Source organism: Anabas testudineus, chromosome 4 (assembly GCF_900324465.2).
Source record: "Anabas testudineus chromosome 4, fAnaTes1.2, whole genome shotgun sequence".
NCBI lineage: Eukaryota > Metazoa > Chordata > Actinopteri > Anabantiformes > Anabantidae > Anabas > Anabas testudineus.
The window spans coordinates 24,874,121-24,886,625 of record NC_046613.1 but is presented as its reverse complement, the minus strand read 5'-3'; the positions used below and the strand labels follow the sequence as shown (position 1 = coordinate 24,886,625).

The following is a 12,505-nucleotide window of genomic DNA, read 5'->3' as shown; positions in this document are numbered from 1 at the left end:
AGTCATTCAGCCACAGGAAAGGAAAGTACAAGTTAGTCATCCAGTTAGGACAGAAGCTGAAGTCAGTCAGGAAAGAAGAACCAGTCAGCCAATGGGTTAAAATCACATTTTTTGTGATTTTAACCACAAAACCTTTGGACCTCTGTTAAATTGGTTCAGTCATATTAAAGGGGGTGAATATTAACACTGATTTCAACTTACACATTTTTATTTAAATGACATTACTTTGAAGAAACCTGTTTTTAATTTGACATTAAGGAGGTATTTTTCTGAAATGTTTTTTTTTAAAGTCACCAACTTTCACTCAGAGGCACAGTAACGTTTCAAAACTGAAGCAAAAGTCCAAAGACAATGTCAATGACAAGATTTTGGATCTGACTTCTTTTTTGGGATAACCACGACTTTGGTGACTGAGACTGAGTCAGTGGGAGCTCATTCTGGAGGCAGACACCGACTCTACATTTAAGACTAGACTTGAAGACCTTTTTTTATAAAGGCCTGCTGTGAGACCTCTACTGATAGACTGAGCTCCTCTCATCTTCTCTCCTCACTTATACGCCCCCGTTGCATGTCATTAACTTTTTTCTCTCTCCCATAGTTGTGTTGTTTCCTCTCTGTTCCCCTCTGCAGGTACAGTATCCTCCTCCTTGGAGCTGTACATCTCCAGAGTGCAGTTACTGGTTAGTTATCTACCAACCTGTCCAGTGTTTTTGCTGCTCGTTGTTGTTTTTTGTTGCCTACTGTTCTTTTCTCTCTCCTCTTTCCACTCACCCCAACTGGTCGAGGCAGATGGCCTCCCACCCTGAGGTTTCTTTCTCTAAAAGGAGTTTAAAAAGGAGTTGCACAACATCCCATCAACATTCCTCTGCATGTCCTTCATTTTAAATATTATTCTTACTTGTGTATACTTTCTTTATCTACTCAATGTTCATCCTCTGATAAAGGACCCACAGTCCCTCTGCTCTAAAATACACAACAACCTTTTAAAACACATTTAAAAACGATGCCCTAAAACCCAGTGGCTGACAACATGTAAAATAGCACATGCACGCGTGTCAGTGCTCACAAACCTCATGAGGAGTCTCTGGCTCATTAGCATGAGATGAAGACTGGTGCAGGAAGATGCGGTGGACCTGTGAAGGTCCAACAGTTTCCTGGGCTCTCCTCCTCTGTGAACACACAGTTTCTCCATCACTTTACTAATTTCCAGCTTCCAACCAGCTCATTATTATTGAGTTATTAGCATCAGTAGTACAGTAGTAGTAGTAGTACTGTTTTCTTCAGAAGTTTTACTTCAGTGTTGAGTATTTGTACATGCGCGGTGTCACCTCTGGTGCAGCAGGTGGCGCCAATGCTCCCGTTCGAGAGACGGAACGAAGAAGAAGAAGAAGGGCGGAAATGACGCAAGTTTCGCGCGAAATGCGCTCTCCCGTGGCGTCTTGATACCGGACAGTTTGTGTAAATCATCGTTTTGTGAGTCTCGTTTTTAATAAAAACGACTTCAGTCCGGAGCTCCGGTGAAGTTTCAGTGCAGACAGAAGGAGCAGGATGAAATATTTCACCAGACTCAGAGTCCGAAGGGTTTATAAGTGGCGTGGAGAACCGGAGAGTTTCAACAGGAAGTTAAAAACCTACGAATACCGGTGAGTGTTCGACCATCAACAAGGTTAATGATCGTTAAACAACGATTATTAACCTAAGTAATTAATGATAATTAACATTTGACGTTAAACAACCATCATTAACATCATTAACTCACTAATAGGGAACGTGAGCTGGGCTTAGACCGTCGTGAGACAGGTTAGTTTGACCCTACTGGTGATGTGTTGTTGTAATAGTAATCCTCTCGTAGAACCTGGACAGACCTAAAGTGAGTGTTTGTTCCTGCAAAGAGACAAATGACTGCAGAGCTACTGAAGATATAGAGAAAGACGAGCTGCAAAAATAACAAAGAGACAGAAAAAGGTGCAGGTTATTTTATTTACACATTCACAAACTTGAACCAGGTTACGTTGGATCCAAAATGATTCACTAGTCACAAAATGTATTATAATCAATAGGAAATGCAACAGACATAGAATCAGCAATAACACAATAATGAGAATGAATAAACTAAAAGCCAGTATAAACAGGCCGCACTTTAAATAGAGATGGATCAAATAAATAACTCACTTTAACATCTTTGATCATTGTGCTTTTATAAACTGGACTTGTTTCATTTTTCTTTTTGTGCTTCAGCTCCTTGGAGATTAGCGTGGAGGGTCTCCCGAGGACCACCGTCATTACCACGGGCCAACACATTCTCATAGAGGGGGACGATGAAGACAACCCGTACGTGGCCAAAGTCATCAGGCTGTTTGGTGACGGTGAGTTTAGGAAGGATTGTAGGACAGAAATAGTAGAATCTACATTAGAAATGTATTAATGTTTGAAGGAGGAGGAATTCCTAAAAAGTAATTAATGATAATTAACATTTGATGTTAATTGACTTGAGTCAGATGTGAGTCATTCATGTGCTGTTAAAAGGATCAATAGCTAATATATTTACTATACTAAATTATAAAATGAGAATAAAGAATAAAGTAGCTTCTGCGTCAGCAGTACTACAGTCTTTAAACTGTTGTTGAAAAATGTTTGTTGCTTGACCAGAACGCCTGTTTCTGTTTGGACCCATCTGGTCCTGACAGTAACGTCTGGACTCCACAGGTTTCCAGACAGGAAATGACTTAGAGCTCAGTTTCCTTCTGACCAGGTCGGCCTAAGCTACTTTAACTTATCACGGCTCCTAGTAGTGATGGTTGTTTTAACGAATAGAACAATATGACATTAAAACCAGAAAGTTTGTCTTGTTGTGATTCAGAGAGCGGGAAGCAGAAGAAGGCGGTGGTTCAGTGGTTTGTTCGTGTGTCTGAAGTGCCTGTATCCAAACTGAAGCTGCTGGGCCGAGAGCCGCATCGACAGGAGATCTTCTACTATCAGAGTCGAAGCTGTGATGACGAGGTCAACGCAGAGTCCATCATCAGACCTGTGCAGGTAAAGTGGGGGGGGGGGCTAAGTCATCTGTTTTTTTGTTTTTTTTTCTTCTTTTAACTAATATTTCAAGAATCTCCACAACCAACCAAAGAAAAATCATGAACATGTTATTCTACGCACATTGTTCCTCTACACTGGTACTAGCAGTAGACCAACTGTGCTGTGGCTGACAATTAATAATAATAATATTTTAAGTTGCTCTGTTCTACATACAAACATCTCATCCCACCTGTACAGAGATATACACAGAAACTATGAACCTTTGTGTGTCCTTTGAGTGAACTGGCCCTTGCTCACCTGTCCCTCAGGTGAAGCACCTGGATGGAGCAGCTCCGTTCCCTGACTCTGATGATAAAGACACTCTGTACGTGAAGCTGTCCTGGGATTCAAAGACCTTCAAAGTGGTGGATGCTGCTGTGGTGGAGTCTCAACCTGCACCAGCTTCCTCCCCTCCTCCCCACCCCAAACCTTCCCTTCCTCCCTCGCCTCCCTGCTCCCCTCCTGCTGCTGCTCCAGCGTCTCGAGGCCCCTCTCGACGCGCCTTGCCCACGCCGGACCCCACCATCATGCGCAAAGCCGCTTCTGGAGAAGTGAGATACAGCAGAACCACAATGAGCGCGGGGAAGGCCGGTCCCCTGGAGGCAGAGTCCCGGCACTCTGTCACCAAACTGTCGGCCTCAAAGTGTCTGAGCGACAAGAGGAGGAACGCCTCGGCCAGGACGCCGGGGGTCCGCAAAAAACTGGAGCTCAGCAGTGAGTCTTTTAAAACGAGATACAAGAAATATATCTGTCAATGGAGAAGTTTAATGTCTGGTACCAAACGGTTTCACTTCACTATAAAAAAACATGAATTAAAACGGTCGTGTGTTAATTTTCTGTTAACGAGTTGTTTTCAGCTGCAGCCGTTTTTTCCTCCTCCCTTCAGGCGCGGATGACATGATCCCTCAGGACATCCTGAGTCAGCTGTTGGACGAGGAGCAGGAGGTGATGTTGGCTCAGAGGCTGTCGTCCTCCCCACCTCAGGCCCTGCCCCTCACCCACAGCCTCACCCCAATCAGAAGGGCCCACACAGCCCCCATCGCTCCGCTCCGCATCTCCTTGAAGCCCTCAGTAGTCGTCCTCGACAAACTGTCTGAGATGGACAGTCCTCCCTCGACTGCCAGAGATGATTCAACCAGGTCAGAACCCAAAGTCGCACTGTGGAGACTTGTGGAGTCAGTCTAATCAGATTTATCATCATTAAGGTGTTGATGTTCGTTTTTAATGAAACAGTTTCCACTCCTCTTAACATTTTATGATAAGACCACCCTCTGAAAGAGCCTGACGTCTGTTTACTGGCTCAAATAAACGAGATACACTGGTTTAACTAACCAACTTTAAATTCAAAATTTTGTTGATCAAAAGAAACTTGGTCCACGTCCAACTCAAGTTGGGTGCAGATGCAAAAAGGAGAAATTATCCACACAGTGAACTAAAAAATAAATGGAGACAGTACAGTAAATGCAGCCTGACACTGAGAGGACGGACGCCTCGAATCCTGATCACTGACAACTGCACTTAGAGTTGGAGGAAACTGCCAAAGCAGTTGGACATATTTACATGACATATTCAGCTAAATGTACCAAAAAAGCTTCCGTACAAAATGTGCATGAGAGACGGATTTTAACACCAGTGGGGGAAAAAACAGTGCTAGGACAGGCTACATCTGTTATTGTGATTATGTTATGTCTTCTTTTAAACCACATGGTGTCGCTGTAGTAAAGGCAGAGACCTGATTAATATCTCTGTAATTCAGATATTAAACGGGTTTAAACCTTTAATAAACTCTTAAATATTCTGTAAACCAGAGATAAATTGGGTTTAAATGTAGTTTAATCTGGGATTTATATTGGTTTTACAGTTGTTAAAAAGCCATAAGGTGGTTTAAATTGGTTTTTAACTGGTTTAAATCTGCTTTAAATTGGTCTAATTGTTGATAAACGGAATTAAATTCTTTTTTTTTAAGTAATGTAGTTGTTTAAATTTTAAACCACAGAGAAATGGGTGCAAATATGTTTAAAATGTGTTAAAACCAGAGGGAAACTGTATAAAAGTACAGACTGGTTCCTCTGTCAGTCCTCAGCTAGACGATGTGATGGATGCAGAGTTTCCAAACGGCTCGGTTAAAACACCGAGGAGAAGACGAAACGCCACGCCGAGGAGAAACTGTGTCACCAGAAGTGAGCAGAAGTGAGTGAGACACTGCAGAAGAACAAAATGACCCAGCTCTGACTTTTCTGTTTCCTCCATACGTTATTAACAGATCGGAGGTGATGGACAAGGAGAAAGTTTTAAGAGGAAGACGTGCTGTTTTTAATCAGTCGTTTCCCTCGGGTTGTTTCAAATCCAGTCACCTCACTAAATGTCCCACCCTTTCACCCAGTTTCTCTTTTCACATCCTGACTCCAGAAAGATAAAGAAAAGATGAAGGAATTGACTTGTTTATACAATCAGAGAGGTTAAAGTATAAAACGCTTCAGTGACGTCGTTCGACAACCACATGAATCTTCAGAAATAAAAAAGACACTCAAACTACTGCAAATCAGAACAACACTGAAACTGTGCTCGTTGCTTTTTATCATGTTATTATCCGACCACGAGAGCTCACATTCAGTACCAGTAACTAACAAAGGATCAGCGGTGAAGCCAGCAGCTCATTGATGCCTCTTTGAGGTTTGACTGTGAGCTGTGTCGCTGTGTGAAAGTTTCAGCCACAGCGGCCGAAAAAAGAAAAACACAAAGTCAGAACTGGGTGAAGAGGTGGTGTAAAGGTGCCCTGATGTTCCCACATGACAGAGTGAGCAGACAACAGTTTGCTGCATAAAACACGAGCATCAGTCCAGTGTCTTGATCTTCACAGGATGCTGGGAGCACAACAACAAGAAACCTATTCACAGAGGTGTTTTTCCCATGTTCACATGCGGGTGAAGTGGTGCTGGTGTTGCTAAAGCAGAAAGTGGAACATATGCAGATCTGCTGTCTTTAGTATCCGATGATTCAAATGTCGCCCTGTTTCTCCTCAGAGCGACCACTCCTTCTCAAAAGAGAGAACAAAAAACGTCGAAGGAACCGGCTCTGGCTGTGCTGTGAGTATGATCCTATCGAATTTCAAAGTCAAAGTGGTGCACACAAACACAAGAACCTCCAACAAATAAAAGGGAAAAACATAAGAAACAACAGGTAAACTAACATTAACATTTAAGTGTCTGACCCTCACACCTGAGACCTGGACTTTGTGCATGTCGGTAAAACGCAGCAGGTCAAACTTTGATTTCTTGGTGTGATGTCAACAGCCCTGAGGTTGATAATGAAAACTCTCCGATGCTGACGGCTGCCGTCACACCGAGGAGCTCGAAGAGGAAGTCGGCCCAGCTGGTGTCATCTCGCATCAGGAAACAGCTGTGAGGTTTTTTTTTAACCCTTTGGAAAAAAACACAAATTAGAACTTGCTTTAAAATAGAAAGTTGCTGACGGATAAATACGAAACTAGACTTGTTCATATTGTGATGTGTAATCATTTCATGCAGGAACTGTTAATTATCAAACATTCTGTTGATTCAATTTTCAGCTGATTTGTTTTAGTGCTTTGAAAAATGTCTGAGCTTCGTGGTCTGTTTGTTCAGGAACCTGGACAATCAGCAGGAGCTGAACTCAGACACTGAGGATGAAGATGAGTTTGTTCCGTCTAAGAAGGATCTACAGAGCAGCGAGGACGAGGACGAGGAGGAAGCCGGCCTGGGCAGTGATGAGGAGGTGGCTGTGAAGAGAGGGAGACGTGCTGCAGCAGCTGCGGGGGGTCGTACTCCTCGTTCGAAGCAGAAAACTCGCGTGTCAACCAGGACGCCTCGAAAAACTCCCAGCAAGAAGGTAAAAGTACTGTAGTAATACTCCAACCGATGTAATTCTTTGACTTCATTTGATTGTCAGAGTGCGGTTTATACCCTGAGTCATTTGATGATTAAATTAGTGTCGATTGTCACAACAGAGGGTGGAGGAGACCCTGCACAGTTTCTGCTCACGCTGCAAATGAAAACGTGTCTCAGTTCTTTAATCTTATTTTACATTGTGTTTCGTGTTGTAACAGGTCACACCCAGCACACCGCGGACCCCCCGTCACGCCACCCCCAGCATCCCCAGCCGAACCCTGCCGGCTCGACAGCCCACTAATGTTCTGGAGGAGGCCAGAACCAGGTGAGAGGGAGAGTCGGGGACTTCTGATCCTGGTCTGCAGGAGCCAGATCAACACTTCTCCTGTTGTTGTCTTCATAAATTCAGGGTTTAATTAATTCATCAGTGAAAGACTCACAGCTGGTGTCTCATGTTGAATTAACCACAGGTGAAACTTCCTCCTCCAATTCTCACATGAAGTTTTTCAGCTTCCCTCAAAAACTAATGTGTGTTTACAGGCACTTAAATAACAGGTTACAGTTAATTTTCTCTAGTAAACTGATTTCTTAACTGTGAAAAGCAAAGCTGCTGTTCTGTAATCTGGGTAGAAACTGATTTCTCCAGGTCTATTCCTCCAGCACAATTCAGTGATATTTTAAGTACGTCACTTTCCACAGTGCGGTTTTCATCTCACTGTAAAGAGTGTCATCTGTCTGCATCTCACTCACAGCAGTCAGGAAGCGATCTCTTTTGTCCCTATACACATACAATCAGAGAACCCCTCTCAGATTAGTCATCTGCTGCACGAAACTCAGATTTCCAGTATCCAGGTTCCTCGATTACCTGAGTGATCTGGTTACTGAAACACACTCTGTGAAGCACAGAGGACGTGTTGTCAACCGTAGCTTTATTATTATTATTATTATTATTATTATATTGACGTTACATTAAATTAACTAATAAAAATGATAAATTAGAAACAAGTTCAGAGTTAAAGGAATGATCACCAGGAACATTTGCATCTATAACTTCTGTTTAATGCTTCTTGTGTGTTGAAGTGTGTATCTGTGTCATCAGGCTGCATGTGTCCTCGGTGCCAGAGTCTCTGCCCTGCAGGGAGCAGGAGTTCCAGGACATCTACAGCTTTGTGGAGAGCAAGATCATCGACAGCACGGGAGGGTGAGATCCACACTAAAACACTCACACAAGCAGCTTCTTGTTGCTTTATATCCTGCAGCACAGGTTACATAGATGGACGCTGAAGGTGGAGAACATTTATTTAAGGGCATCAGCTCACAGTGACCTGCATGACTGTGGATCTCCTCAAGTTCCACTGACCTGTTCATGTATTTGTGTTTCAGGTGTATGTATATCTCAGGTGTGCCGGGAACAGGAAAGACGGCTACAGTCCACGAAGTGATGCGCTGTCTGCAGCACGCGGCCGACATGGACGAGATCCCTCCTTTCCACTTCATCGAGATTAACGGGATGAAGATGACGGATCCTCATCAGGCCTACGTCCAGATCCTACAGGTGAAATGAGACAGAAGAGGAAAGTCAGGCAGGATGTTCTTTATGTAGAAACGTTGCTTTGTGACTTGTAGCACCATCTGAGACCTAAAGTCAGTAGAGTCAATGCTGTGTTCTGCAGAAACTGACGGGTCAAAAAGCCACAGCCGACCACGCCGCCGCTCTGCTGGAGAAGAGATTCAGTAACCCCGCCCCCAGGAAGGAGACCACCGTGCTGCTGGTGGACGAAGTAAGAGCTGCTTTGTATTCCAACACTTTAATAAAATGCAACTTTAATGATCTTGTTGAGTAAAAACACATAAACATATAAATCAGATTTGACAGTTTTATTTAAGTTAAAGTTCACTTCAGGGTTCAGAAGAAGGTTCAATGTCGCTGAGCAGACAAATAGAAGCTGTGACTCCTGTTTTCTTCATTAATTCTTGTCCTGACACAGTTTCTGAAAAGAGCCCCTCCCTGCAGGTAAGAGGGGGTTATTAGTGGATTAGCTTAGTCCCTGTAGGAGTGGACAGTTTAGGTGTTTTCCGTTTAATGTACCCACCCACACTTTCTTGAAATTCCTGCTGTCGGTGTTAATGCACCTAAACCTGTGTCTCGAGTCTGAAGATGACTCGGTGTTAGAACATGTATCCGACTGGAGCTAAAACAAAAGATTGAACAAGTTAATGTGAGATCTTACATTTCTGTTTCAAACAGTATCATTAAAACTCTGAGTCTGAATATGTTTGTATTTATTCAGCGGTAGATTGAGTTGACTCAGTTTCTCAGTAATTGGCACATGAATGTAGTCATAGAACTACATGTAGCCCCCACCCCCATATGAATAAAGATCATCTGAGGACAGAATGACTCCAACAGTTACAGTAAATGAATAAATTAAAATTCACTTCGAGCCGAAATCGAAACCCACACACGTTCGTGCTCATTACTGGTTTGTTGACTTCCTCTTAAATCACAAATTAGAGTGAATGAATTGATTTGAACACGCAGACAAAAGATCAGGATTCAGTTTGTACTCCAGATCCATAAATAATCAACAGACACACAAGACTAGAACTGCAGTGAACAGCAGCTGTTGCTGCTAAAGACATTGTTAATTGACATGATGCTGAGAAAGATTTCAGCCCCTGAATCTTTCTGAAGCTGCTAATAAACAGTTTGTTACTGTGATTTACAATAATTAACACTTCTGTTAATTACGTCTGTGTTTAAGTTTTGTATTTGTCATTAGTCAGTGTTTTAATCTTGATGAAGTCGTTTTTAAGATGCAGTCTGACCCCGAGCTTTGTGTTGTGAACCTCTGTAGTTGGACCTGTTATGGACCAGGAAGCAGAATGTGATGTACAACCTGTTCGACTGGCCGACGCGGCGCCACGCCCGCCTGGTGGTACTGACCATCGCCAACACCATGGATCTGCCAGAGAGGATCATGATCAACAGAGTGGCCAGCAGACTGGTGAGGGAGCTCAGCCGTGCCGAGTTCAGGCAACATGGGAAAATACAGACATCTCTTGGTCACTGAAATCTTCCCCCTCTGTAGCCGCCGTAGTTCACAGCTGGTAAAAACAGAGCAGAACGAGAATAAAACAGTAAAACTAAAGATTAATCACGGCACGAAACGGAGAAAAGCAAATCTCACTGTTGAGATATTAAATAAATATAAATATAAATATAAAATGTTCCCCTTTTTAGTCACCATGTTCTGCAACTTAAACCACACAGGAAACTGTACAAGTAGCAGAAATCCCCGATCTAACCTCAGCAGCAGCTCTGACCCTTAAAACAAGCACCTTGTATTTATGCCATTGTCTTATTTATTATCATTATTATTATAATTATTATTTAATTATATTATTTATTTAATTATATTTTTCATTTACTAACGTCCTACAGATGAAAAAATGCTTCAGTTCAGTTTTTGCAGACCTGATTTTCTGAACTGGTGCAGAATCCTTGTTTACTAACAAACAGTTGTTTCCCTGTTTCAGGGTTTGACTCGGATGTCGTTCCAGCCGTACAGCTTCAAGCAGCTGCAACAGATCATCATGTCCAGGCTGAACAAGGTGAAGGCGTTCGAGGAGGACGCTCTGCAGCTGGTGTCCAGAAAGGTAAGACGACCGGGGCGCCCGCTCTCCTGAGCTGGTTGTAAATTCAGAGACGTTCAGTTCAGTGTCGCCGTCTTCTGACAGGTGGCTGCTCTGTCGGGGGACGCTCGACGATGTTTGGACATATGTCGCCGGGCAACGGAGATTTGCGAGCACTCTGGCGCCGACCCTTCTGCAACAGGATTGGTGGGAATGAGTCATGTGATGGAGGCGCTGAATGAGATGTTTTCTTCTGCCTACATCACTGCCATCAAGTGAGATTTGCTTTTTCCTCATTTCACTGTGTTGTGCTCTGAAACCATCCTGGACGTGAATCTCGGATAAATTAGAATATAGTAAATATCACATTCTACAAAGTCCCTTCTACTGTAAACACCTCTGCTTCCTGCTCTTTAAGTGTTGTTGTTAATGTGTTTTTCAGGTGTGCGTCAGTGCAGGAGCAGCTTTTCCTCAGGGCAGTGATCGCCGAGTTTCGGCGGCTGGGATTGGAGGAGGCCACGTTCCAACAGGTAAAGCTCAAACAAAAACAAGAGTGAAACAAAGTGCTGATTTAGGCAAAGCCGAGCTACAAGTGTTCACATGTTTCCGATATTTACTGTGTGCTAAGCGAACCGGCTGCTAGCTCTACATTAGACAAGTGTATTGTTCCATTTATTTCTGTTAGTCTAGGTTGAAATGTGTAGAAATTTTCATTATAACTTTTAATTCTTGGCAAGAGAGAGTAAAGAACATTTTCCAAAATGCTGAACTTTTCCTTTAAGGATCCAACCTAAGAAGAATTTCAGTGAAGAAGACAGACGTTGGTGAATTTGATGACGTCCAAATGTTCTGGTGTAAAACAAACTAAATATAACTAAAACTAAATATAGGAGCAGCACTGACGAGATATTTGCTCTCATCCGTTCTATTTTAAATTAAACCCGGAGAAACTGTTCTGTATCTCTTCAGAACCAGTACAGGACCAGATCCTGACTCTGAACGTGCTCTGTTCTCCCTATGCTTTGTCTCCCAGGTGTTTGTGCAGCACCAGGCTCTGTGTCGGGTGGAGGGTCTGCAGCCCATCAGCGTGTCGGAGGGCCTGACGGTGTGTCAGCGTCTGGGAGCCTGCAGGTTACTGCTGCTGGAGCCCAGCCGCCTGGGAGTCCTGCAGCGGGTCCGCCTCAACGTGAGCCAGGATGACGTGCTCTACGCCCTGAAGTCAGAGTGAAGGAAGACCCTGTTCTGAGTAAAGAACACGAGAAACTGAGCAGGAGTGTGAAACCACATCTGTGTCACAAAGACGTCATTGATTTGAATTCAGATGAACTGTCTGATCCAGATCCGGGTCTGACCGTGACACAAACACCATCAACTACAGTGAAATTACTTGTTGTTAGGAGCTTCTTCCTTTTTATTACCGAGATAAAAATCACATTGTTAGTGTTCCATAAAACAACGTTGACGGTGAAATTGGACTAAATGTTGTTTAAATGTGGTTTTTCTTAATAAATCTTTTGTCTTATTTCAGGTGGTTTTAGGTGGGAGAGTCTGTGATGTCCCCAGTTTATTAGAAATATCAGCTCGGGCTCTTTCTTCTATAGTGTTTCTTATTTTTATGTTTCAGTGTTTGAATATGTAATAAAATTAATACTGATTTCTAAAATAAACACAACGCAACAAATCAGGACTGCAGGTTTTTCCAAACTCAGCGTCTCTGTTTACTGTGTGGGATGAAACTTTGGGTGGCGTGTTGGTTTGGGGACTTTGTCAGTCGTGGTTTCTAGTGGTAAACGAACAGCAAACTTCAAACTTCAGAAACTGACCAGATGTTCTGTCACAAGCGAAAGGAAACGAGCTGCAGCCAAGACGTGAAATCTTAAGAACACTGGGATTGTTTGCACCTCAGTGTCCAACAGCTTTAATATTTCCTC

The 12,505-nt window shown here is 43.1% G+C and overlaps 1 protein-coding gene across 2 annotated transcripts; it reads left to right on the top strand.

The window, feature by feature from the left end:
- Window positions 1–1,414: 1,414 nt before the first annotated feature.
- On the top strand, window positions 1,415–12,253 carry orc1 (origin recognition complex, subunit 1). 2 transcript variants are annotated; one of them, XM_026346439.1, is made up of 18 exons: window positions 1,415–1,643; window positions 2,239–2,366; window positions 2,861–3,033; window positions 3,342–3,786; window positions 3,959–4,211; window positions 5,149–5,262; window positions 6,096–6,158; window positions 6,366–6,473; window positions 6,696–6,939; window positions 7,157–7,263; window positions 8,038–8,139; window positions 8,322–8,493; window positions 8,612–8,719; window positions 9,797–9,946; window positions 10,479–10,598; window positions 10,680–10,849; window positions 11,017–11,104; window positions 11,608–12,253. In XM_026346439.1, exons 1-18 carry the CDS (start codon window positions 1,549–1,551, stop codon window positions 11,800–11,802), a joined length of 2,835 nt encoding a protein of 944 aa, XP_026202224.1. In that variant the 5' UTR covers window positions 1,415–1,548; the 3' UTR covers window positions 11,803–12,253. The 2 variants fall into 2 exon arrangements, with proteins under 2 accessions (XP_026202224.1, XP_026202225.1); XM_026346440.1 differs by lacking the exon at window positions 5,149–5,262.
- Window positions 12,254–12,505: the final 252 nt, after the last annotated feature.

Excerpts from the sequence above, each read along its gene's own strand:
- orc1 (XM_026346439.1), top strand. The coding sequence starts at position 1,549 with ATGAAATATTTCACCAGACTCAGAGTCCGAAGGGTTTATAAGTGGCGT. Across the intron at positions 1,644-2,238 it reads TTAAAAACCTACGAATACCG|CTCCTTGGAGATTAGCGTGG; the intron begins GTGAGTGTTCGA and ends TTTGTGCTTCAG. Across the intron at positions 6,940-7,156 it reads GAAAAACTCCCAGCAAGAAG|GTCACACCCAGCACACCGCG; the intron begins GTAAAAGTACTG and ends GTGTTGTAACAG.